The sequence below is a fragment of the Grampus griseus genome, assembly GCF_964374135.1.
Source record: "Grampus griseus genome assembly, chromosome: 2".
Taxonomy (NCBI): Eukaryota; Metazoa; Chordata; class Mammalia; order Artiodactyla; family Delphinidae; genus Grampus; species Grampus griseus.
The window spans coordinates 1,585,353-1,610,469 of record NC_139018.1 but is presented as its reverse complement, the minus strand read 5'-3'; the positions used below and the strand labels follow the sequence as shown (position 1 = coordinate 1,610,469).

Genomic DNA, 25,117 nt, shown 5'->3' with positions numbered 1-25,117 from the left:
GCCTGTAAAGTGACGAGTGGGTTGGGGCCTCCCAGGAGACCCCAGTGTCCCAGGAGAGGAGCAGGAAGGCGCATACGCGCGCGTGTACGGGGTATCTCACCGCGGCCCCCAGCGCCCCTCCCTCGGGCTGGGACTCGCCTAACAGGTTGGGGGCCTCGGAGTGGGTGCGGCCGCGCGGCGCTGCGGGACCCCCTCCCCCACACACTGCAGAGAGAGGGCTTGGGCGGGGCGGGACAGCTCTCCCGGAGCCCCGCCCCTCCCCGCCCCCGGAGTCCCCGGCCCCGCCCTCGTTTCCGAGCGCGCTCGCCGCCACAGCCATCGCGCTCTCCGCCACTTGCCTGCTCCGCGAACTTCGGAGCGGCCGGCCTCGCCATGGGGGCGTCCTCAGGCCGGATCACGTAGCCGCGGCGACCCCGGAGAGCCCTCGTGGCCCCGAAGCGACGGCCCAGCCCTTCCTGCGTCCCGGCCATGGGCAGCCGCGGCGCCCCCCTGTGTGCGGCGCAGCCCGCGGTACGCGCAGCGGGGCACGAGAGGGAGGCGGGCGACGGGGGGCCGGCGGACGGCCCGGGACCGAGCCCGGGACGCAGAGGACACTGGCAGGGTGCGCGGCGGCCCCTGGGGGCCGGGCCTGGAGCGGAGCGCGGGTGGCGACGGGCCTCCTGCTGGGGGGGGTGGCGGGCAATGAAGCCCTCCCGGGATGGAAGAACACGTTGCGCTGCAGGTTCGTGCCCAGCGCTCGTAACTTTGTCGAGTGAGTCACTCGGCCTGGGTCGCTCTGAGGTCGGGAGTCTCCGGTGCTGGGTACCGGGGTGGCGCCGCCCAGCGGCCCAAGCTCACTGTCCCCTTCTGCCCCCCCCACCAGGTGACAGAGGGCGGCCCGGCCCGCGAGACGTTGCAGCTGCTGGAGGTGCCCCCCCGCAAGAGGCTGACCGCCGGGCCCGAGCAGAATCCATGCGGCAGCCGCCCTGCGCCCGAGGGCGCCGGGGCGGGCGCGGAGCAGGGCCACTCGGCTGGTGGAGGCGGCTGGTGCCGCCACTGCCACACGAAGCTCGCCGAGCTCAAGCGACAGGCGTGGAAGCTGGTCGGCGGGCCCGGGACACCCCTCCGGGTAAGTGACCCTTCCTCAGGCCGCCCCCTGGGACGGGTTCTATGCTGACACTTGGGAGTCTTCGGGGCCCGGAGGGAGGCGAGGTTCCACCGTGGATTTGGGGCCAGTCCCTTCCCTTCTCTGGGCCTCGGTTTCCCGTCTGTTAACACCTTGTGTGTGAGTTGAGGCATTTCATCCTAAGAGGGTCCCACTGTCTGATGGGAGGGGCTGGGTGGGCGTTTCTGCTGCAGATGTCCCACAGCTGGAAGCCAAGTGTGTGTTTGGGAGAGGGAGAAGAGGGGGAGGCGGCGGGGCCTCCACCCCGGGCGGGACAGCTCCTGCCTTGCCAGCGGCAAGAGGTTATTTGGTGCGTTGTTGCCCTTGGAGCACCTGGGCCCCCAGCCAGGTGTCTGGAAACTGCACACCTGGGGCAGGAGGGCTTGGAGGGCCAGAGGGTGGGCCAGCTGCTGTGAGGGGGGCCCCCCTCCCTGTCCCCTCCCAGGGCCATAGCTAAGAGTTGCATGTGGCCCACAGCCTGGGACTCTGCCACTTTAGGCAGTGGCCACCCATCTGGCCTCCCAGGCTCCAGACCCAGCTGCCAAGGTGTTGGCCAGGGGAGGGCGCTCTGCCGACTTCTGTAGCCAACGGGCTTGCCCTGGTCTTGGAAGGAGCAGGGACCATTGTTCCAGGAACAAAGGGCTCTGGAAGTTCGCACAGCCTGGGAAGCTGGGGGCTGGGTGGGGGGTTCTCCAGAGGAAGCCCTTCCCGCCCGACCTGCAGCCTTTCTGAAAGCTGTCCTGGGAAGTAAGCCTGCATAATCCCCATTGAATCTAAATATAGTTCTCCGAGGAGGCCCTGTTGTCTGGGCGAGACCCCGGCCTCCTGGGGTCCAGCGGTGTTCCCCGCGGCATTGGGAGTGGGGATGTGAGTCTGGTTTGTGTCCTGGGCACCCTCGCTCTGCGGTCAGGGGAGGGGGCCTGTGGCCCGTCCTGGGGTGGGGCTGCACGCTCCCGCATCTGCTGCCCTGAGCAGGGTGCAGCCTTGCCACGCTCTGTGCCCCACATGGCCTGAATCTGGTTGAAAAGACGTGAGAAGACCTTCACGGCCCCAGGAGAGGGTGTTCTGGGCTAGACTCCTGGGGGCCTGACGGGGCCACAGGGCCATCTTACTACCCTGTTAGGGGAAATTGAGGCCAGAGAGAGGAGAGGCTTTAGTGACTGAACTGGGCTTTGCCTGGTGGTGCTGGACATGTGGCCGGTGGGTCGCAGGTGGGCAGGGGATCCTGGTGGAGAGAGCTGCAGGTCACACCAGTCGCCGGTGGATTCGGGGTCCCTCATCTGGATGTCTCAGTGGTCGTTTCCTGCAGACAGCTCATCAGGGAAGGCCCTGGACCACCCATAGTGCTCACCTTCCACCTCCCCTGGCCTCCCCGAGTTTGGCGTTTGACACTGGGCACCCCTCAGTGCCAGGTGAGGGCTCACCCCCTTCCCCAGCTGTCCCTGGCACCCAGCGGCCTGTTCATGCAGCAGACCAGGGTCTCTGGCTTTGTTGATCTCTTTGGGCCCTTCCCCCGCTGCATTTCCTCCTTTGTCAGATGGGGGTAGCCTCCAGCGGCCCTTCTGGGGTGCTGTCCAACCTGTAGGGTGCTGTGCCTGAGGAAGGGAGGGCCCCGTCATCCACTGTTTCTCCAGAGAGGGTGGGAATGGGCCCAAGGGGGCTTCAGGCCCTTGGGCTGAGCCGCCCGGGCCGTGGGACATGGGACAAGGTGGCTGGGGCCTTGGCGGGTGTCATTGTCCTGTGTGACCCAGGCTGATGCGCGCACAGCCTGCAGCCTCACCCGGCCTGCCCCAGAGCTTCCTGCAGGCAGGCTGGGGAGACGGTGCCCGGGATGGGCTTGTGCAGCTGCTTCTGCTTTTGGTTTGCGAAGGAGGCTGGGGCAGCCGGGGGACCCGCGTGTGCCCGGCTCTGGGTGAGCCCCAGGGGGGCCTCCCAGGAGTCTGGCCCGATGGTCCAGGGGCACTGGGCTCTGCTCTGAGACTGACAAGGCACTGGAATGTAGTTTGTGGTCTAGAATTTTCCCTAGGGCCCTTTCTTGTTTCTCATCGTGAGGAGATGAGCTTTGTGAGAACAGCGCTTCAGTTTACAGAGAACTTTGCTGGCTGTCATCTCACTTAGTCCCATGCTTGGGGCATCTGGGGAGGCCCCGGGCCGGAGGTGGCTTGCTGGGCTCCCCTGGCCTGGGATGAGGGTGGAGCTGGGACCCCAGGCTGGCTGAGAGGCCCTTGCCCCTGCGGTCCCTGCCTGGTCTCAGGTGGGAGGGAGCCTTGCAAGGGTCGAGGGACGGCCACCCCATCCTCTGCCTGAGGCATCCCTGCCGGGGCTCGACTCCCCGCTGGCTTCTTGCCCACCCTCCTGCCAGCTGCCAGCTCCAGGCTGGGGCCTTGGGCAGGTTCGCTGAGAGCTCGTGGCCTCGGTTTCCCTCTCTGTACCTGGGGCCACCTTCGCACCCCTTTCACAGGTGTGTTGGGCCACGTCTGGCACGGGCTGGCCCGTACGCCTCAGCCCTTGTTGCTTTTGCTGGGATGTAGGCTCGGGGGTCATGCTGTGCCCAGGTCTTTGGTGCCCATGGGAGGTGGGCGGGCGGCCTGGGTGGAGGGCCCGCCTCCCCCTTGCTGCCTCTGCTCCCTTCTCCCTGCGCCTGCCTCAGTTTCCGCACCTGGGCAGTGAGGATGACCGTGGTTCCTGCCCAGGGACCTCATCCATGCGGAGCAGATAGGACTGTGCCCCCTGCTTTGGAGCCCCAGTGTCCCTGGGGGCCGTGGGGGAGGGAACATGCTCTGCCTGCCCAGCTTGGAGCCCAGAGACCGTCCTGCCTGAACTGGGAGGGGCGGTGGGCCTGGTTGTGGAGGGGATGCCAGGCTGGGGCCTCTGGGCCTCCACGGAGCCACCTCTGCTCTCACCAGGGCCCAAGGCCTTGTCTCTGAGTTACCCCTTCGGACCTCTGCGTGGCCTGGAGCACGCCCTTCGGACTGTCCTGTGGCCTCCACGGGCCGCTCCTCCCGTGGGCCCCGCTTCAGATGCCCTGCTTCTCCCCAGACCCCCTCCCCCTGCCCCAGCCTCCCCAGGTGGTCCTGCCAGTTCCCTGCTCTGCTCTCCCTGCCCCTGCCTCTGAGAGGCCTCTGCTGGGAGCTCCCAGAACCCCCCACCCAGGGACCAAAGCCAGGCCTTCCTCTCCTCCACGACTGAGTGCCCTCCAGCTTAGTACTGGCCACTCTATCCCCCGAGTCAGAACCTGAGGCCCCAGCCTTCCCTGGCAAACTGGTCACCAAGTTCCTGCAGGCCCCTGTCATTGTCCCCCGGCCCAGCCCACCCACAGCTGCCCGCCCTCAGGGCAGCCAGAGGGGACTCTCTGAACTGTGGAGCCCTCAGGAGGGTCCCTGGCCAGTCCTGGGTCCTGCTGTCCACCTGGGCCCTACCAGACTGAGCCCAGACCGAGGCCCCCCGAAAGGCACAGCCCCTGGGCACAGGGCCCCTTCTTCACTGAGTGGCCTCACTTTGAGCTCCTGGCACAGAGCCTGGTGGCCCTCCATGTGCAGTGAACCTCTCCTCCCCTCCCCTCCCCCGAGCTTTCCCTCCCCCACATCTCCACCGTCCTCCCAGAGGCTACCCCTGCTGCCACCTGGCCCCGCCTTTTCTGAGCCCTTCCCACACTCCACGGCCACTGTGTGGTCTCTGTGGCCAGTGTGCTACCCCCAGGCCAGGAGCTCTGTCAGGGCAGGCATGGGGTCTGGGTCACCCAGAAACGTTTGTTGAACGACTGAGTGACCAGATCTTGCCTCGCACACCCTGCTGTGTTCACCCCGAGGGCTGCTGGACTGGATCTTGGCTCTCCCCGCCGCCCCATATGAGGCCCTTGTGGAGGATGGCGGTCCCCAGCCCCTTGCAGCTGTGGGGGGCAGGGATCCTGCTTGGGGATCTGCTCCAGCTGCCGCCCAGACGCGTCGCGTGGAGGTGGTGACTCTTCTGGAACCCGTGACGTCCACGTGTCAACACGGCACTGAATTGATTAGTGCTCAGATGGGGGAAGTGATCAGTTCTCCTTTCGATCTTGGGAATCTCTCGCTCACCCGAACAGGGGGGTCTCGTCCTCCCTCACCCTGCGAATTCCAGAACCACTGCCCACCCATGCAGCCCCAGCACTGGTTCGTGTTTTTCGCCAAGCTGGACAGCGAGTCTGAAGGCTGCCGGGAGGCCGTGGGCTCACCCTGGGCACAGCTCGGGGTGAGTGACCAGGCTTCTAAGGCTAGAGGCCTGGAGACCCTCCCATCTCTCTCTGGGGCCTGGCTCAGGAGTGGTGGTCTGTCCCCACTGCCCCCAGCTCTGACCGCACTGGTATGCCACGGTGGGGTCCCGGGGCGGCAGGGGCTTGGCCCAGCTGGTGCTGGACATTTGCCACCTGGGGTCACAGTCCCTGGGCCCGTGTCCCGCATGCTGTTTGGAGCCTGGCCTGAGCTCCACCAGCTTCTGGGGGGGCTCCCCGGGGCGGGGCGCCTGGTGTCAACAGCATTCTCCTGCTGAGCCGGGTGTTGGCAAGCCCCAGAGGCAGCTGGGAGGTGTGAGAGGGGCCGGTGCTCCCTGGGGCTGGCTGCTGGGCACTGTCCCAGCTGGTAGGGGACTGATGACTCAGCCGGGGAGGGATCAGGCCGCGGGGACCAAGCCTGGGCGGGAGGAGGGAGGAGGCCGGTCAGGCCTGGCCTTGCCACCTGGCCTCTGCGAGACCTCGGCCGGCCCCTCCACACCCTGCCCTGGCCTCCTCCTCCCTAGGTGGGCGGTGGTCTAGCTGGTGTCCCCTGCTGTCCCTGAGAACTTCCTCTAGTCCCATCCGTGTGCCCGTCTTGGGTCCTTGCTGGTCTGGGGCTTCGGGGAGTGAGGGTGGGCAGTGGGGGCGGGGCTGAGCTTCGGGTCCTAAACACCTGTCCTCTGAACGTCAGCCAGAGGCGGAGATGGGGCTTTGGGGGCCGGCTGGGGTCTGGGGTAGGGAGCTTCTTGAGGGGAGTCCAGTTGCAGTCAGCACTGGGGCTGAGCAGGGGAGTGAGTTGTGGTGACTTTCCTCACTGCCTCTCTGCTGAAAGGGGGAGGGTCAGGGTGTCACCCCTGTACCTCGGGCTGCTCAGTGCCTTTCCGGGGGCTTGTCTTGGTCTGGCATGGTTTAAGGGAGGGGGTCTGGGGCCTTCTCAAGGGTCCCTCGAGTGTCCTGAAGGGATCTTTTACTTGGCAGTTGGAAGAGCTGGTTGTGGTCTTGAATGGCAAGGAAAGTCTAGTTTCCTTTTTCCTTTGCCTGCCAGGAAGCTCACAGCAAATGCAGTCTTCAGCTTCCGCCAACCGCATGGGCCCTTTCTCACACATCTGTGGGAGCTGATCGTTCCTAGCTGCTCTAACATGACTGTCTCTAGCCACGTGGTTTCACTTCCAATTTATGCCGAGTAATTCCTGGAAGCCACCGCAGTTTTTGTGCAAGAAGGTGCGGGGTATGAATAAATAAACAGGATGGAAGTGGATCGAGTGTCCCTCAGTGCGTCTGGCCTCCATCCACTCGTCTGCTTCCTGGGGACGGGGAACCCGTGAGGTGGGGGGTGGCATTCAGGGCCAGGCTGTCCCCTGTCAGGTTTCTGGAAGCAGCCAGTCTGGGCTGTCTGGGACCCTCTGGGAGCTGCTCTCTGGTCATGCACCCCTGAGCCCTGACCTCTGAGCCCCGTGATCTTCATTCCCACTGGGTGGACGCGTGGCGGACAAGCCTCTCCCCCCAGCTTCTGTGGCCCCCAGTCCCCGTGGCCCCAGTCCCCGTGGCCCTAGCTCCCGTGGCCCCAGTTCCTGTGGCCCCCAGCTCCCGTGGCCCCAGCTCCTGTGGTGTGGTCGCTTCTTGGCAGGACCTCAGCTGCCCTGTCTGGGAACAGCGTCCTTGGGCTGAGTAGACACTCTGGCCCCCTCTGGGTGAAGGGGCGCTTTTGCTTCTGGTGCTACGTTTTGTGGCCGAGGGACCAATGTGGACCGCAGGGCTCCTGGGAGGGCTCCCCGGACTCATCTGGTCTGGTCCCTGCCCCCCCGGGCAGCATCCCAGGCTTCGGCTGTGGGCGCTGGGCTGGGGCAGGGGTGGTTGGACTCAGCTGGGTGCCTGGGGCTGGTGGATTTACGGTCCTACACGGCCCAGGGACAGGCTGCTGTGTCCGCCTTGGGTGGATGTCCTTACACCGCCGTGTGCGTTCACCTCTGATCCCGTGTGATGGATGCTGGCCTGCGCAACTGCCTCCGTTTCCGGGTGGAGCGTGCCGGGCGCTGACCCTGCCCCGTGCCCTGCTCGGGGGTATGGGCTGCAGAGTCGGCTCCTTCCGAATTGCCCCGTCCTAGGCTCCCCGTCGCCATCCTCCCCCACACAGCCTTGGTGCGAGGCCACAGCCCAGTTTTGCTTCCTGGAATCCCCGCCAGCCCCACATACTTGGCCTGTTCAAAACTCGTCACCAGTGAGCAGGCCTCTGGGAATTATGTGCTTAGCTCCACCACCCCACGTGCCAGGGGAGGAAGTAGCGGACACACGGGTGTGAGTGACTTGCCCGAGGCCACGCACCCTGGCTTCTCCACCTCTGAAGTCTGTGCTCTTAACCAAAGGGCCCTGGGAGGGAGGGCTCTGGAAAGGGGCACCCAGGAGGACCTCCTGGAGGAGGTGGTATTTGATCTGGGCTGGAATTAGCCCAGAGGTGGGGTGAGGGTCTCCAGGGGTGGAGCATCAAGAGCTCGAGGATGGGGTTGCCCGGAGCACATGCGGAGACTGTGTCTTGGGTGCCCTGTAGGGTGACAAGGGGAAAGCAGGATGAGGTCGAAGGTAGGGAGGTGGGGTGGAGTGCAGTTGCGCTCCAGCCCTGGAGTAGAAGTGGGGCCTGGGGGGTCCTGGGAAGCCCTCCGATAAAGAGCCGTAGTTCCGGGCTCTTCTGGCAGCCTTGTCGGAGGGGCTGGTGGGCGGGGGTGGCCCTGTGTGCAGGAGGACACGGTATCTGGGGCCACCTGGGGGCAGGGGCCCCATTCAGCTTCTGCACCTGCCCCTTTTGCCGGGACTCAGAGCCTCCCAAGTGGCATTGGGGGCCCTGGCCGTGGCTGGGCTTGCGGGGTGCGATCTGCCACGGCCCGTTGTCCGGAAGAGGAAACTGAGGTCCACAGGCTGTGCTCGCCTCCAGAGGTGGACAGTCAGACTGAAGGCTGTGTCCGGCTGGGCGCCAGGCACCCCTCCCACCCTGCGGCGGGTGTCCTGGTAGAGCTGCTTCTCCACCACCCTCACCCGCTGAGGCCGTCCTGCCTGCCTGGCCTTTAGCCCCCCGGGCCCCCCCCACCCTGTGTGGCCTCGTGTGGAGGATAGAGAGGCCGTTGAGGGGAGGAGGTCTCAATGAGCTAGTGTGTGCCCCGAGCTGCCCAGCTGGCCGGTGCCTGGCACAGGGTCTTGGGGATAGGTGCTGGGCAGCGCTGGGTGGGCCAGGCTGCGGCCCCCCTCCCCTCCCCCCGTGTCAGCTTGGGGCCTCAGAGCTGCAGGCCTGCAGGCCGGGGTGGTCTCTGGCGGCCTGGCTGGCAGAGGGAGGGTTGGGTTTGGGTCTCCAGGCATCCCACTGGACCCAGCAGGTGGTGGGGCCTGGGGCTGGGGGCCGGGCCCCTGGTGAGGCCCTGGCTGGGTGGGAGGGAGGGAGGGAGGGCCCGGGATGGCTGCGGTGTGGCTGGAAACCGAGCCCGCTGCACGCGACCTGGGAATGTCCTCGACAGCAGAGCCCGGGAGGGCAGCGCCCGGCCCGGCAGCCAGGGGTCCCTTCCTGGACCTGTTGTCAACTCCGGAAAAGGGGGCCGCGCGGGGTCACGGCCCAGCTGCTTTGTTTGTGGAGAGAAGGGAGGATGGGGCGGAGGGAGCTGTGGCTGGTGGGACCTTGCTCAGTGCCTGCTTGTCGAGCCTGACCGTGTGGCTGGCCTCTGGGCCCATGTGCTCTCCTAGCCGCCCTGCCAGTGGGTGCCCAGGCCACCTTTTAAAAGACGGGGTGATGGGGGCTCAGAGAGGGTTGCCTCATAGCCCTGCGGCCTGGGGGCTTTTCTGAATTGGGGAATAGAACCCCTTCCCACCCCCTCCCGGGGGGCATCCGTGGCGGTGGGGTGGGGGGCTTCTGGTCAGCTCCCCTCCTGCCCTGCTGGGGGGCCTGGCCAGCCGGGCTGGGGAGGCCTCTCCTGGTGGTGATGGTGGGGCAGTGCGGCCCCCTCCAGGGCTCCCTCACAGGAGCAAATGGAAGGATTACTTAAAGCAACTTGGAGACCCAGAAACAAAGCGAAGAGTGAGAAGTCATCATTTTTAAGTGCGGGGAGGCTCCCTGAAAGCCAGGCAGCGTGCAGGGTAGGTGGTACGCGACGCTAAGTTGAATCAAATTAAGAAAAACAGTTTCCAAATGCAAGTGAAATATCTGTCTGATTAGACCTCAAAGAGGAAACTAAAAGTAATATTTTGCAGCAGGAAAACTACTGTCTTTCTGAAGGTGCTGGGCTCTGGAGGGGAGGGGTGGGTGCCAGGCTGCACGGTGGCCGGGGCTTTCAGGGGTTAAAATTCTGGAACTTGGGCCTGTGGACCCTGGAGCTGCCAGGAGCTGCTCCAGGGCTGGGAGAGGAGACCAGGCCTGGGGGAGGGAGGGCTGCTCCTCCCAGGCGTCCCCCAGCTCCCCGCCCTGTGCTGGGGTCTGAGGACTGTGGGCTGCACTGGGGGGAAGGGGTGGCTGAGAAGTGGGGAGGGGCCTTTGTCTCCCTGAGGGCTGCCCAGGGATCGGCAGTGGTGTGGAAGGTGCCGTCACCCCTCACCTTCTGGGGCCCTTCCTGGGAGTGGCCCGTGCCAGCTCCCAGGAGAAGCCCCCTCCCTGGAGCCCCGAGTGCTGGGCCAGCAGCTGGGGGCGGGGATCCTGGCTCTAGGCCTGTCCTGCCCAAAGCTTGCGGTCCCCCGGCTGGTCCCTCCAGCGAGGGCTGTGCTTCTGAGTGACCAGCGTGCAGTGACTGTCCCAGGTTGCTCAGTGGCCCAGCTGCTGCCCGAGCGCCGCTTTGGCCCCTGTGGTGGCCCAGCCGCTGCTGCCTGGCCTGTCTGAGGGGCTCAGGGTCCGCTGGGCTCTCCGTGCGGTCACTCCAGGCGGGTCCCTCCCCCTGTTGGCCTTTGCCATCTCACGTGTGTGACAGGAGATGGGTTGGAGAGACGGGCCTGCCCCACGCCGGGAGCCCCTCGAGGCCCGGGGGATCAGCCAGCCTTCGGCAGTGATGATGGGAGGGTCCCCCAAGGGGTGGGCTCGGCTGCCATTGCTGCAAGGGGGTACTTGGCCCCTCAAGGGGGCTTTGGCCATGGGGTGGGCCTGGCCTTCCTGGGAACTTGTGAGGCAGGACTCGGGAGACCTGGGGGGCCACGAGCGCAGAAACCCCCTCAATTGGCTCACCGAGCAGGTGACCGGGCAGCCCTGGGCTTGTCTCCCTGTGCGGGGTGTGCTTGAGCTAGGGGGGCCCTCTCCCCCCGGAGCAGACCCCTGTGGTTCCCACGTAGGGCTTTGATGCTCAGAGCCTGAGGCCTGGGGCCGCTGGGGCCTCCCTGGCGCCCCACCTGGATTCCTCGGGACCGGCTGGGGGCGGGGCTTGGGCGGGGGGCTGCCGTGGCCGCGCGGTGGGGATCTGGTGGGGGCCCAGGGCTGTTAGCAGCCCCCCATGCCCTGCGCTTCCCACTTGCCTTCCGCCTCCTCTTGTGCAGGCCGTGGAGGGGATGCCAGGGCTCCCCGGAAGCAGAGGCCCTAGAACAATGGGCAGCTGGGCCTGGGCCGGGCGGGGTCTGGGCCGCCTTTCAAGTTGGTTAATGGCTCTAGCGGCCGCCCTCCCTCGCCCTCTCACCAGCCCACCATTAGCTGCCTCCCGCTGAGTGGAAAAACCAGAGTCATCAGGGCTGGGCCTGGAAAACTGGCGGGGTTGGGGGTGGGGGATGGAGTGACAGCCGGCCCGTGGGAGCCAGGCGTGGCTGGGCTGCCGTCTGGATTCCATCTGTGGCCCACGGGCAACACGAGTGGGGTCCCCGCGGCGTTTCCAGGCCTCCCCGGGGCCCCACGGGGGAGCAGCAGGCGGGGGTGGTGTCACTGATTGGGACCCGACACGCTGGGCGCTTCCGAGGCTCTGGGGCCCGCCAGCCCCTGCTGGAGAAAAGCCAGGCCTTCCGGAGCGGCCCGTAAATCAGGTAGCTGGCAAGGCCTGGCCTGGCTGGGGTCACGCTGTCGTTCGGCCGGGCCTGCCCGGGGGCACGTGAGGGGGCAGCTCTATGGCCGAGCCTGCCGGGAGCGCGGGGCGGCGCAGGCACACCCGGTTGGACGCGCTTTGCTTTGCTGCGCTTCACAGGTGCGCTGTTTTCTGCGAGCCGAGGCCTCGTGGCAACCCCGTGTCCAGCGAGTCTGTCAGCGCCGTTTTTCTGACAGCGTCGTTTTTTAATCCGTGCTCTTTTTTAACATTAAATTGTTTTTTTTAGACACAATGCTACTGCACGGTGAAGATTACAGTGAGGTGTAAACATAGCTCTTATAATCGGGAAACCAAAACCTCACGTGACTAGCTTTATTTCAATAGTCCCTTTATTGCGGTGATCTGGACTGAAACTGAAATATCTCCGAGGTCTGCCTGTCTTGGGGACACAGAAGCAGAGCGATGCCCTCTGATGCTGGACCGGCAGAGTGGACTTTCACGGCAAGCCACCCTGTCCCAGCTGTCACCCTCTGGAGCCCTCCCAGGCGTCTGTGGACGCTGGTCAGGCTGGCCACAGCTCAGGCTTGGGGAACCCTGCTGGGATGAATGAGGCACCCCCTCCTGCACGATGCTTACGGCTTCTGCATCTGAGGGTTTGGGGAGGTCGTAGTCCTTTTTTGGCCAAGAGGGCCGCTGGACTGGAGCCACCCTTGCCTAGAACCTTTTGGGAGAAGCGTGGCCAGGGAGGGGGGAGGGCCCCGGCTCTGCAGACGTGCGGCGGGTCCAGGCTGTGGTGATGGGGAGGGATGGGGCCGGCTGAGTCCCCCAGCTGGCCGAATTGGAGACCCAGGCCCGCATTTGGGGTTTGCTCTGTCAGGTGACACTGGGGAAGTCCTGGGTGGTCACAGCCACGGCTGGGCTGGGCTCATGCTCTGCTCAGGGGGTGTCCCAGCCAGGCACCTGTGGTTGGGGCTTGCCCCTCGGGGAAGGGGCAAGGATGCTGAGCGGCTGGTCCCAGCATAGACCCAGAGCCCTGCGGGGCTGCCCCGGGGAGAGGCAGAGGCAGAGCCTGGTGGGGGGTCGAGGTGCAGGGGCTGGGCCCTGGGAATGGGACTCTTAACAGCTTCCCTCCAGTGAGTTTCCTTCTGAGGATTGGCTCCCTCCTCTTCTTTCTTCCAGAGATGTCACCTCCTCCAGGAAGCCCTCCCTGACCTCCAGGCTAGGCGAGGACCTCTTCTGGGCTCCCCTGGCTCCTGTTCTTAGCCCTCTCTGGTTACCAGACTTGCAGTTAGACCCGTGTGTCCCCCTCAGTGCAGGCCAGGGGGTGGGCTGCAGGGACCAAGTCCATGCCCGGGATGGAGCGTGGAGGCCATCGAGCCTTGCCTCCTGTCTGTGCTGGCCGCGCTTGGCCTCTGTTTTCCCGTGGACTTGGAATCACCAGCTCAGCCCTGTGGAGCAGGGCTAGAGATGCCGCAAAGGCAGGGGGAGGGTCTCCAGCCCCCCGGCCCCACCTCCACTGGCTCTGGAATAGACGTTGCTTCCAGCCGGGGCCCTGGTGCTGGCTGCCCCCAGCCCGCCGTGGATGCCTTGTTCTGCCGGCCCCCTGGCTGCTCCTCGGCCGGGCGGCCGCGGCCTTGGCTGCACGTCGGGGAGCGTGCAAACGCCTCCTTAGCTGTGAGCGAGCGTGGTGGTGACGGCAGGAGGAGCTGGGCAGTCGTCAAGGGCGCCGCAAGCCTCACCCTCAAGCCCCGATGATTATTTCCTGCTGGGTGTGTGCTGACGACACAGTTCGGGACTTATTAGTCAGCTACGGATGGTGCGGCGGCCGCCACGCACGCTGGCCTGGCGCCGTGGACGTGAGGGCCAGGCGGTGAGTCCTGGCACCCAGGCGCTGATCCCTTTGTCCCTTTGTCCTCTGTTCCCCCAGGACCCGTGCTTCTCCGCTCTGCTTCTTGACGAGCTGCCTGCGTGTCGCCCGGAGGCTGAGCGCCGCTGTGACGTCTGTACCACGCACCTGACCCAGCTCACACGGGAGGCTCTGCGGCTGCTTCAGGCGCCCGCCAGCCGCGAGGACCCTGACGCCCCCCATGGAGGCCCCGGACTCATGCCCCCCAGCCCCGGTGCCGCCACCGGCCCGAGGGATGGACCGGCGCCGGTGGGCCCGGTGGGGCGGCAGCTGGGCCGAGTGGGGCCGGGCAGGAGGAAGGGGCTGGGCTGGCCGTCCGGGCCCAGCGTCCAGGTGTCAGTGGCACCCGCCGGCCTGGGCGGGGCACTGAGCACGGTCACCATCCAGGCCCAGCAGTGCCTAGAGGGCATGTGGAGCGTCTCGAGGGTCAACAGCTTCCTGCCACCGACGTGCCTGGTGAGTGCCCGGGGCGCAGTGGGCCGTGGGCCCCCTGGGACACCAGGCAGGACGCTTACAGCCGGTCAGGGCTGGGCGCTCTCCGGGGCTGAGCGCCCAGCTCAGTGGGTACCCTGCAGCACGGCTCCCCCTAGAGCAGGGGGGCTGTGCCTTTTGGAGGAGGCCCCGGACATTCCCAAGGCCCTCGTCAAGTCAGCCTACGAGGTCACTGGGGCGCAGGGTCCTCTTGCGTACCGTGGAACTTCGCTTCCACCTGGCACAGGCCTGTGGTTGGGGACGGTTTGGCCATTCTGAGAGCATGCGTGGCGCCGTGGGCTGATGGAAGGGCCCTGTGGGCTGCTGGGGCAAGATCAGAACGTCATCCAACATCTCCTCCTGGTGACTCCCTGTCCAGGCTCTCCTGCCTGGAGCGCAGCAGCCCTGGGTGACACAGCCCTGCCCCCTGGACAGGTGACAGAGCCTGGAGGGTAGCGGGGGGCCTGCAGGTGGTAGGGACCCCGTTCCCACTTACACGGGGTCTGGCCTCTCAGGAGCTGCCTCTTTTTGGGTGACTGCGGGATACCCCCCTCCCCGCTCCGGGGCTCCCCTCCTCAGGCCCACCAGATTGTCACCCACAGCAGTGGCATAGCTTCCGTGGAACCAGCTCTGGGCACCAGGGGTGCCGGGGGTGCCCCAGACCTGGGCTGGGTGTGCCCAGGGAGGGCCCCGCGGCCTGAGATGACCCCAGCTCCGGAGGGTGGAGCTGGGGGCCCGGCCCCGCCTTGGTCACAGGGCTTCTCTGGTGGGAGTTTCTCCCAAGTGGCTTCTGTGTCCCCCCAGTCTTCCTTCTAAGAGAAGGCGTACCAGGGTGGGGAGGGGGTCGGGAGAGGGTGGGTTATTGGATCAGGGGTCTCCTGGGACGCTGGAGGGAGTTGCTTTGGGTTTGGTGGTACATGGGACTAGGTGTGCTGGGCGCCGGGAGGGCCTTTCCCCAGGAGGCCCAAGCCCTGCACGACATGGGGGGGGGGTGGGGTGCCTTCTCCTGGGGGCCCAGCCGTGCCCGGAATAGGGGCTCACCAGGCGACAAAGTAGAAGGGACCCTGTAAGCAGAGGGACTGGTCTGTGTGCATGGAGGTGGGGAGGCCTTACTGGGAGACAGAGCTGGGGGTGGGGTCGCGGCCGGGGGGGAGCAGGTGGCGGTGCGGCACAAGTGTGGCTGTATCGTCCGCCCCCCGTGGATCCCCAGGGGCAGGGAGACGGGTGCGTGGCTGTGAAAGCCTTTCCAGTCACCACAGCGCCAGCCGCACCAACTCGCCCAGCAAGTGTCTCTGAAATAGAGCACGAGGCAGATGTCTCCTGGGGTCTCCGTGCCCCCTGGGGCTGTGGGACATGGAGGCACGAGGAGGGCCCCCAGCTCTTGGGGCAAAGTCCGTACAGCCCCTGGGCGGGACTGACCCCCGCCCTGCCCCCGCCTCTGGGCTTGCTGGCCCCTCCGACGGCACCGAGATGTGCTGGCTGGACGTTGCTGCCTCCAGGGTGGCCCTTGGCGAGACCCTGCCCTTGCTGGGAGCTGGACCCCTGTGACTCGCTGCTGGAGCTGGTCCGCCTGAGGCTGCCCTGTCCTTGGGGCCTCCCTGGCCCTCAGTGCACAGGGGGCTCCCAGGAAGAACTTCTGGGTCTGAACTAGCCTCCAGTTGGTGTGACAACGCCCCCTGGGTGTGGCCTCACTGTGTCCGACTCCTGCATTTGTTAAGTCCTGAGTGAGGTCAAGAAGAGGGAGGCGAGCCTCTGCCGTGCCAGTCCCATGGTGCCTCCTGGCCCGAGAGCTGGGCTGCCCGGGAGGAATGTGCCGAGGGGCTCGAGAGGGCCGGGCGGCTTCCTGGAGGAGGTGGCATTGAGCTGGGCCTGGAGGGAGGTGTCAGAGATGGTGGGCCCAGCGAGAAGTATATGGGGGCAGAGGAGGCTGCTGGGAATAGCCAGGGGGCTCCTTACCTGGGGGGAGCTGAGCGCAGTCTTGCAGGTGGAGAGACGGCTTGGCCGCGGCTCTGAGGGCTCCAGGAGGCGGAGGGGTGGGGTGAGCGGAGGTGGGAGAGGGCGGGATGGCACAGCGCCCCGGTGCAGCCTCCCTGCGCTGTGGTGGGGTCACTGGCCTCTAGCTGGGCAGCCCCGCCGGTGGCCTGCACACCGTGAAACGTGAACATTTAAGGCTCCCTGTTGGTTTTATGTGTGCATTGATTGCGTTCAGGGTGGGTGGGAGTGGATTTATAATTAGACAACAGTCCTGGCGATCAATAGAGAGATTATTAGAACCATAAATAGAACTTTTGGACTCAGATGAGGTAATTTCCCCTGAACCGGGGCATTGATCGTTAGAGGCAGCCCTGGAATGTTAAAGTACTGCATGTTGGGCTCTAGAATTAAATACCTCTGGAGAGACGTGCTGTGAACCTCCAGCACAGCCCATCAGCGGCCCTGGGCGCCACAGTCTCTAGGCAGACTTGGATCTGGGCGGGCGAGGTGGGTGGAAGGCCTGGTGTGTTCTAGGCGCCGTGGCTGGGAGCCTGCCCCGTGGGCTGCCGGGGGTCGTTCTGTGCGCATGGCTGTCTACTGTCCGGAAGGAGCAGCCCTCAGCCAGCCACGCTGCTGTCGAGACTGCAGCCCGCTTCCCCGTCCAGAGCACAGAGCTCGGCCCTTTCCGGGTCATTCACCTCCCGAGTGTCCAGTGACGATTCCCGGCAGTGGGAGCCGCCCAGCGGGACAGTCGGGCAGTTGCTTTCCAGACTGTGTCAGGCAGAGGCACTTCTGCCACTGTGGGGGATGGAGGTGCCCGTGGGCCGCCCCAGGTGCTCTGCCCTGGCCTGCTCCACGGGGACACGGCTGTGAACCGTGATGTCTCCCCCATGTTGGCAGGGCCCCGTCAGATGTTCACAGGACATCTGCACTCATTTTACAGCCGATGCCAAGAGATTGAGGCTTTGGCCTCCTGACCCCACGGTAGGCTAAAGGTAGCACCGCCTGGGGCGGCTGAGGGTGGGACTGAGTAACTGGGTGAAGGGTGCGTCTACCTTGGGTCCAGGCTAGCAGAGCCTGTGCGAACCTTCCCTAGTCTTGTAGACACAGGCTGGGCCCTACCCAGGGCCCCACAGTTCGTGGAGGAGGACCTGGAGCAGAGGGTTCCCAGCCTGCCGCAGGGGCTGGGACAGCGGAGGCTCGGCCTGGACAGGGAGGATGGAGGGCTTCCTGGAGGAGGTGCTGCATGCTGCTTTGAGTGGGAGGTGAGGTCATTTTTGGTGGAGCCAGGATTTCCCTCTGTCCATGGAGGCTGGGTGGCCCCAGCTTGGGGACCTGACTCCTGCTGCCTGTGTGCCAGCCTGCTTGCCTCCCCCCACTTCCTGTGAACCCTGGCGGGGGTCCCTGGTGGGTGCTCACCTGTCCTCGGGGACAAGGCCGAAACGGCGTGGGATGGAGGGAGCTTTGTCCCTCTGACCTGGCTAACCCGTTGCTGGTACCCCCTCTGGGCCTCAGTTTACCCACCCGTGGAGTGGAAGTTGGACAGATGGGCCCCCACTTCCATGTGAGGTGCTTCTGTGACACGGGGGCGGGACAAGGCACCTGCAGAGGCTAGGACCGTCCCAGCCCAGGGCCCTCTGGGTGACCGGGCAGAGCTTTGAGGGGGCCTGGCACATGCCCAGTGGACGATGCCACCCGTGCCCCCTGCAGGGCAAGATTCAGCTCTGGCCGCCCCTTAGCCACCTCCTCCTCTGCCTCCCCACCTTTCCTCTGGGCACGAAGTGGCCCCCGGAGAGGTATTTGTCCTGAGGAGCTGGGGAGCGCTGTCCTTCACGGGCCACAATCTTGCAGATGTGGAATGCAGGCGCAGAGGGCTCCTAAGGAATGGGTTAGCTTGGTGTTTCCCAGGCCGTGCTCCTTGGCACCCCGGCGCCCCGTCGTGGGCGCCCTGCAGAGAGGCCTGGAGGCTGCCGCGGGGGCCTCCCGGGACGGCGGGCCCTCCTTACGCTCCTCTCCTCATGCTTTTCTTTCCTTGCTGCTGTGGCACCTCCATCACGTTTTCCGTTTGGCCGCCTCCCCCCCCATCTGCTGTCCCCGTGTTGTGTCGTGTCGTGTCTTCCCTCCCCCGCCCCCTCGGCTTCTTTGGGTGCGTCTGGGCTCTGCTTCCGGCAGGAGTCGGCAGCGGCCTCCCAGTGGGCTGGCGGAGCCGAGGCGCGTGCGGGACCCCCGACAGGTCAGCGTGGGGCTCGGCCGGCCGTAGGCAGGCTGGGTGGCCTGCACCGTTGCTGGTGGGGCCGGACGTCCTGGCTGAAGGCAGAGATGCCGGCATGGGAGGTGGGGTGCTTGGGCCCCGCGGGAGTGGGTGGAGGGCCGTGTGGGGCCGTGACCTCACAGCCCTGTCCCCTGCCATCCAGGCGGCCTTGCTGGCCAGCGTAGCCGGGCCAGCCTGGGCTGCTGGGCGTGGGCCCCGCCTCGGGCCGGTTGGGGCAGTGGGCACCCGGGGTGTTGCGGGGGTGAGCCCTGCCCCGGCCCCCAGGAGCCCCCGGCCGTGCGCTGCTCGCAGGGGGTTGCTCAGCCAGACCCAGGCCAGGCCCTGTGGGTGACGCAGCTTTTAACATCAGTCCTGTCCTCCACCGCTCTGCTCGACAAACGAGTTTAGATCTTTCACGGGGAGCACGTATGTGAAGTGACAGAAAAGGGACTGACGTTTGAGGTGAGGGAGCATCGCATGTCACGTGCGTGTAAGGCCGCAGGGGAAGTGGGCAGCGTCCAGGCTGTCGGGGACCTTGGCTGCCCTGCGTCACTCACATTTGCCTTGAGCTCCACAGCTGCCTGGAGGAGAAGCAGCGTCCGGTTCCCGTTATCCAGGTCCAGGCCTGGCTGACCCCCCCACCTTGTGGAATGTTCCCTGTGAGCGGGTGCCTCTCTGCTCCTGCAGCGCCCCCCTTGCCCTGGGGCACAGGGCCCACCTCCTGGCCGTGAGCTCCGCGTGTCCCTGCCACGCTTTGTGCTCCTGGAGGACAGATTTATTGAACACCTGCTACGTGCCAGGCAAGGTGCCATGGATGTGGAGGAGACCGGGCAAGTGTAGAGGCTCCCTCCGGGGCCTCCTGATTCCTGGCATGCACTAGGTGCTCATGCAAGCTTGGGGGATCGGAGAATAGGGTGCTGGGCAGTTGAGCCTGGCCTTGTTTCTCTGTGACTTGGCAGCACTACGTAGACTGGGGGAAGCTGGGGGAGGTCTGAGGGCTGGGGGAGGCCAGGGAAGGCACAGGGAGTGGCCTGGAGAAGGAGAGGGCTGGCCGGACTGGGTTCTGAGGGATGCATAGGAGTTCCTGCCCTATAGGCAGATGCGAGGCAGGTGGCAGGGTGTGGTGCGCTAGCACAGTGCCTGGCGAGGGCCTGGACTATTCCAGGTTGGCCCTTCTCTGCCACTGACCTGTCCTTGCAGCCTTGGGGGTGCTGCAGGGGGGCCAGGTGGGGGTGCTTGGCGTCCATCCAGCTTAAGGTTTGGGGCTCCCTTTGAACTTCCTTTGCAGACATGTTTTTGCTGTGTCCCTAGGGGGGTTTTGGGAGCTGGTGCTGACCACGGGCTGGGTGGGGTGAGACCCTCTGCCGTGGTGAGGAGGGATGCTGCTGTGAGGTGGCGGGACCCCCTGCCAGAACATTCCTCCTGGGGCCCATGATGGCTTATTCTGCTGAAGTGCTACCTGACGTGGCTTGTGGCCGTGTCACTTGGGAGACCCCGAGGACGCTAGGCCCCCTGGAGTGTGGCTGCCCCCTGGCTTCCTCACAGGCAGGCTCACCAGACAGGCCCCTGTCCTTTCATCCAGGTACAGAGGACTCCCTGGACAGGGCTCAGGGCCAAGTGAAGCCAGAAGCCCCAGGGACCGGGCTGTGGTGCCTGGGGAGCCTTGGGGAAGGGGATGGGGCTGGGGTGGCCGACGTCCATCCTCTTCCAGGGCCAGGTCTGGCCTGGGGGTCCAGGGCCCGACACGTGCGCGTAAATGTAATATACAGCGGGCGGATCTCAAGTCTGCCAGCGCCGTCCTGGGCGCGCTTAATTACCTTTGTGCTTCGCTACGAGCCTGTCTCCCTTTCCGGAATTTATTTTAGCTAATGAGTTGGAAATGCCAGAGTAGTATTTCAGGTGATGGGAAGACAATGCATTATCACACATGGGGCAGTTAGCGCTCATGACAAATCTTTATTGTGGTTCCTTCTCAGTCGTGCCTCTGGGTGCTCCCAGACAGATGGCCCAGGGGTGAGGGGGTGGTCCCTGTCCATCGGTCCTGACCACTGTGGTCACTGTGTTTGTGGAACTGGAAGGGGGAGGGGCTGGAAAGTCCAGTCCCTGGGCGGGCGTCTGTGCCCGCCTCTGCTCCAGCCACTCCCCAAGCCGGCTGGTCCCGTGCGTGCAGGGCCCAGGGAGCTTGCTGGGCTCCGGGGTGCACGGGCCTGCTTCCCCAGCTCCCCGGTGAGGGACGGGTGCCTGTCCCTCATGCGGGCTCCCTGCTTCCCTCCAGGCTGAAGCAGCGGTGGCCGCGGTGGCGGTGGCAGACACGGTCCGGGACGGCCCTCCGTCCGTGGGCCCTGGTGGCGCGTCGAAGACGTGGAGCCGCGGCGGGGCCTGCACCACGGCCCTGGTCACCCCAGCCCCAGGCATCCCAGCGGGAGCCTCCACGGGCCCATCAGCCGCAGCCTCCTTCTTCCTCAGGTACGTTCTCCTGGGGCAGGCCCGGGGCCTGGCTTGGGGGCAGCTTGGGCGCGGACAGTGTGAGGGGGCCTGGGGACCTCAGCCTCTGGCCTGGCAGCCTGCGGGCCTTCCCGGGGAGATCTGTGGCCTTGCGCTGCTGGCAGTCGAGCAGAAGGGGAGCTCGCAGCCGTCCTTCCGTCCGTCCGGCCTCTCAGGGCGCCACATCGACGGCAGTGTGAGTGGAGGCCTCTCGCCCTGGGGGTGGGGTACAGCCAAGGACAGGGTTCGAACTCTGCCGCTCCGAGCTGTGCAACCCTGGGCAGGTCACGTAACCTCTCTGTGCCTCAGTTTCCTCAGAGGTGCAGCGAGCTGATGTCTGTGAGGCCCTGAGAGGACGCTGCCCCAGCGGGAGGACGCTCAGCTGTGGGTGGTGGATGTCCTTGGGCGGCCCTGAGCCAGGGCCGGCGGGAGGGGGAGGGTGGCCGTGGAGGGGGGGCAGATGAGGCAGGTCTCAGGGCAGCTGTCCCAGCAGTCGGGGAGCACAGGGGTGGAACGGGCCCGGGGGAGCATCCCTGGGTGACCGAGGAGGCTGTCCTGGGGGCCGGCTGTACCCACACCCCACCTACCGGGCTCCCCCTCCTGGGGGGCTGCTGGCACACCCCCTCACGGCTCTGCTGTCAGATCTGGCTCCACCGGCAGCAGGAACCAGGTGGGTCCCCGCCCCAGCCCCGAGCTCCAGTGCGCAGGGCCGACCGGGCCGTCCGCGTCCCCGGGATGCCTTGCGTGGCCCCGCAGACACCAGGTCCTGGGCCGTCGGTTAGCGTGGACGAGGCCTGGCAGGCCGGGGCGCTGCGTCAGCAAGGTGCAGCGTGCGGGGGAGTGGTGTGTGGGAGCAGGGGGTCCCTTCTCCCACTTGCGCGCCCCCTGGCGATGCCCTTGGGTTCCGAGCTTCCCCCTGTGGCGTGGGGAACGCAGGATGTGCCGGTGGTAATGAGCGGTGATGGCTGGCCCGGCACGGGTCACTGTCCCATTAGCAGCCCCTGCGGGCACTAATCTGGTCCCCTGATCCCAGGAGCCTGCGCCGCGTCAGCTTGGCCCAGTGGCGGGCACACGGTGGGGTGTTGGGGGGCGCCAGGCTGGTGAGCACAGCATCGTGGCCCTGTGCGGGCTCACCACCCCAGCTAGGTGCAGAGAGCCCGGCTGGGACTCTGGCTACGGGGCAGGTGGGGCCTGCCTGGAGGGCCCGGGAGCCCTGTGGAGGGGACGAGAGGGGCAAAGCGGGCCTCGGGAGGTGTCCTGGCCCGGGTAGGCTCTGCCCCTGGGCTTTGGGCAGCGGCCGCACTCCATCAGGCCATGCTTGCTGGGGGATTTCAAGCCTGAGACCCTCTGAGGACGAAGACCAGCTCCGGGGGTCTGGGCGCCACACTGGCTCCTTAGCAGCCTAGGGCCCGCAAGAGGGGTGCGCCTTTTGTCTCCAGCTGAGCTAGGCTGCCTCCACTGACCTTGGGAAGTTACCATAGAAACAAGCACTGGGGGCTGGTTTACAAGGCATGGGGCGGGGGTGGGGTGGGGGGGGACACTGCCGGCTGCCATTACTTCCAGCCTGTTGGATCCCCCCAGTCACAGCGGCTTCCGGAGGGTCCTGGGCCACGTTGTGGGGTGGGTGTTCCTGAGGGGAACACCGTCTCCAGCTCGTGCCTGATTTGGGCCCGAGACCCTCTGCCCTTTGGGGCTGTGGCACCCTTCACTGTTGGGGTGAGGGGGGTGCTCTCAGCTGTATGTGCCCTTCTTTGCTTTGTGGGGCTGTGGCTCAGAGGGGAAAGGGGCTTGTCCAGAGTCCCCAAAGACCAGGAGCTGCTGGACCCCGGGGGGCCTCGGGCACGAGCTGAGCGCGTGTTCCGTGCTCCCACCTGCATCCCTCACTGGGCATCTGGGGGGCAAAGCTGACACCCAGCCCATGCCCTGCCCCTCGGAAGTTTCTGGTAGTCGGGGTGGGGTCTGTCAGCCTTTGACAGCAGCACGGAGCCTTTGAAGGAGCCGAGCAGTGTCGCAGGACACAGGCTTTGAGGGTTGAGTAGGAGTCCGGTGTTTGCCAAGTGGAGACGGGATAGGGTGGGGTCAGGATCTGGGTTCTCCACCGGCCCTGAGCACTCCCTGCGGGCATGCTAGCCGCGGGCCTTCCCGACCACCTCCGAGCCCCTCACCCTGCTGTGGGCAAGCCAAGGTGGGGGTGATTCTGTGGGTGGCTTGGTGCCCAGGGTCTTGTTACAGGGCGTAGGGCACAGGGGTGAGGCCCGGCGCCCTGCACGCCTCAGCTGGGCTGGGTGGGTCGCTCGGGCATTGCAGCCACAGCTGTGACCGAGAGCTCAGCGTGCCAGCCCCCACCAGAGTCCTGAAAAGGCCGGGCCGCCAGTAATTACATTTTCTCCGGAGGCTCTGGTGACCTTGACTCCCCCTTCCCGAGTCCTCGGGACGCTGTGTGATGTCCCCGTCCTTCCTGTCTCTGCAGCCTTTCCTTCCCCGAGATGCGTCCGTTAGTGCTCTCTCCTACCCGCGCTTCTGGGCCTCTCCGGGGCTCACCTCCTGGACCCCTGAATCTAGATGGCGTGGGAAGAACTGCTGGGGGTCTTCTGGGCAGGTGCAGGGCAGGGCGAGTGGTGGGTTCCTTCGGCGACAGGAGCCCCCTGCACTCGTAGGCACCCCCGCCGCCCCATTGCAGTCTCAGCGGAGCCCCCTTCCCGTCAGCCCGGGTGCCCAGGCCACGGAATGTCAGCCCAGGTGCCCAGGCCACGGAACGTCAGGTGTGGCACCTGGCAGAGGCCCAGAACCAGAGCGGGTGCTGCCCAGAGGTGCATGGGCAGGAGGGCCCCACGGAGAGGTGTCTGTCACCGGCAGGGTGCGTGAGGCAGCTTCGTAGCCTCAGCGTGAAGTTCCCAGGTGACGTGCAAAAGGCAAGCAGGCCATGGCAGGGAGCAGCGGTCCAGGTCAGGGCTGCTAGGACCTTGGGCCTCGGCCTCGGAGGCGTAGGCCCCCTTAGCAGGCAGCTCTGAGGGGGGATGCAGGCGTGGGGCGTGGCATGTGGCATGTGGCATGTGGCTTGGTCTGCCGGCCTCCAGGCGGCCCAGGCAGGAAGCCCTGGGTTGGCCGTAACTGACCCCCACACACATCCAGACAGGCCCGTGTGTCTCCTCAGGGTGATTAAGGACCTCACCGTCAAGGCCAACTGCCTGTGAAATTACCTTCTTGTTTGGAAGAGGCAATTTTTCTTTGTAAAAAGGCAAATATTTTCTTTTCTGTTTATGTGAATTAATGACCCGGGCCAGTGAGCCTGGGGAAAGGCCTCTGGGATTAGGTGAGAGGGCTGGGAGCTCAGAGGGAGGTTGGAGGAGCTCGGTCCCTCCCTCATTCATTAGTTCACTCCCTCCCTCCTTCCCTCCCTCCAGGCCCCATCCTGAGCTTCCCTGTGTTCTAGGCCTGGGCTTGGCAAACCCCTGCCCTCCAGAGCCCCCACCTGATGGGACACAGCCGTGTGAACCTGTGGCTCAGGGCGTGGAATGGTTCCCGTGGTAGCAGCAGGCACAGGGTTTGGGGAAGCCCAGTGTGGGGGCATCAGGGCAGGCTTCCCGGGGGAGGTGTCCTCTGAGGACGAGGAGAGCTGTGCGTGCAGGTGAAGTTCCTGCTTTTCCAAGTCTCCTCTCTAGAGCCAGACCACTCAGACGTGCCCACCCGCCCCCTGCAGGTTCTGCCTTGAGCCCCCCGCACCCCAACCCTGCTCCCCAACAATGCAGTGGGTGTTCGGGGTCCTGAGTGTGGTGCCTGTGTGTTCTCTTAGCCTCTGTGAAGCCTGGCATCACTTCCTCCCCCACCCTCACTGCCTGGAAACCAGGTCTGTGCACCCAGAGGCTGGGACCATCCCGCGACCACCCCCAGGCCGTGTGAGCTGAGGTGCAGTTGCTCAGTGGCTGACGGTCTTGTCCCGGTTTTGAAGGGAGCTGGATTTCATCACAGGAGACAGTGCTGTCCCGAGGCCTCTGAGTCATGCCCGGTGAGGCAAGCCTGTAGGAACAGAGACCTGGAGGGCTGGGCAGGCTGGGCACAGCTTCTCAGCTCCCAGCCCTGCGGGGACTGACCCAGGGCCAGGGAGGGAGGAGGGGGTGCCCCGAGTTAGGTCAGACCATGGGGCAGAGACGCCCAGCCAGTACCGTTCCAGCCTCGTGGGACTGGCGGGACTTCAGATGGCTCCGGGCCCAGCCTCTGTCCAGGCGAGACCTGGGCGTGTCCAGCGGGGAAGGACACCTCCCTGTGCTCTGCTGCTGGGACCTGAGGGTGACGGAGGGGGCTGAGGTCTGTGCCGGACACCCTGGTTCCTGAGAGGGTCACAGAGGGTGCAGAGCCGTCTGTGGCCTTGAGCAGCAGGCAGAGCACTGCCTTCTGGTGTGGCCTCTGCAGCCCGATGTCCTGTCTCCCCCAGCGCCTTACCCGTCCTCCTGGCCTTCACGTCCCCTTGAGCCTTGGGGGGTTCAGGGTGGCCCCACCCCAGCCTCGGGGACCCTGGGTGGCCCTGCCCGACCTAGGGAGGAGCAGGGAGCCAGCTGTGACGGGAGCGGGGGACACACCTCGGCTGTGGTGGTCTGCTGACCTGTCCAGTCTCCTCGAGGGCCCAGCCGGTGCCTCCCAGGACAGGCCGGTGCCGGGCAGTCCCTGTGCTGCCCTTCCCCCA

The 25,117-nt window shown here is 65.9% G+C and overlaps 1 protein-coding gene across 2 annotated transcripts in view; it reads left to right on the top strand.

Annotated features, from left to right (window-relative positions):
* Positions 1-468: 468 nt before the first annotated feature.
* The window catches only part of KIF26A (kinesin family member 26A), a gene marked incomplete at its 5' end in the record, with an annotated part of 39,247 nt that continues 14,598 nt past the window's right edge, over positions 469-25,117 (top strand). For both annotated transcript variants that reach the window (XM_082649447.1, XM_082649446.1), the window contains 4 exons: positions 469-510; positions 863-1,108; positions 13,278-13,712; positions 20,228-20,418. In XM_082649447.1, the coding sequence (XP_082505573.1) occupies positions 469-510; positions 863-1,108; positions 13,278-13,712; positions 20,228-20,418 (914 nt within the window). The remainder of the gene's footprint in view (positions 511-862; positions 1,109-13,277; positions 13,713-20,227; positions 20,419-25,117) is intronic.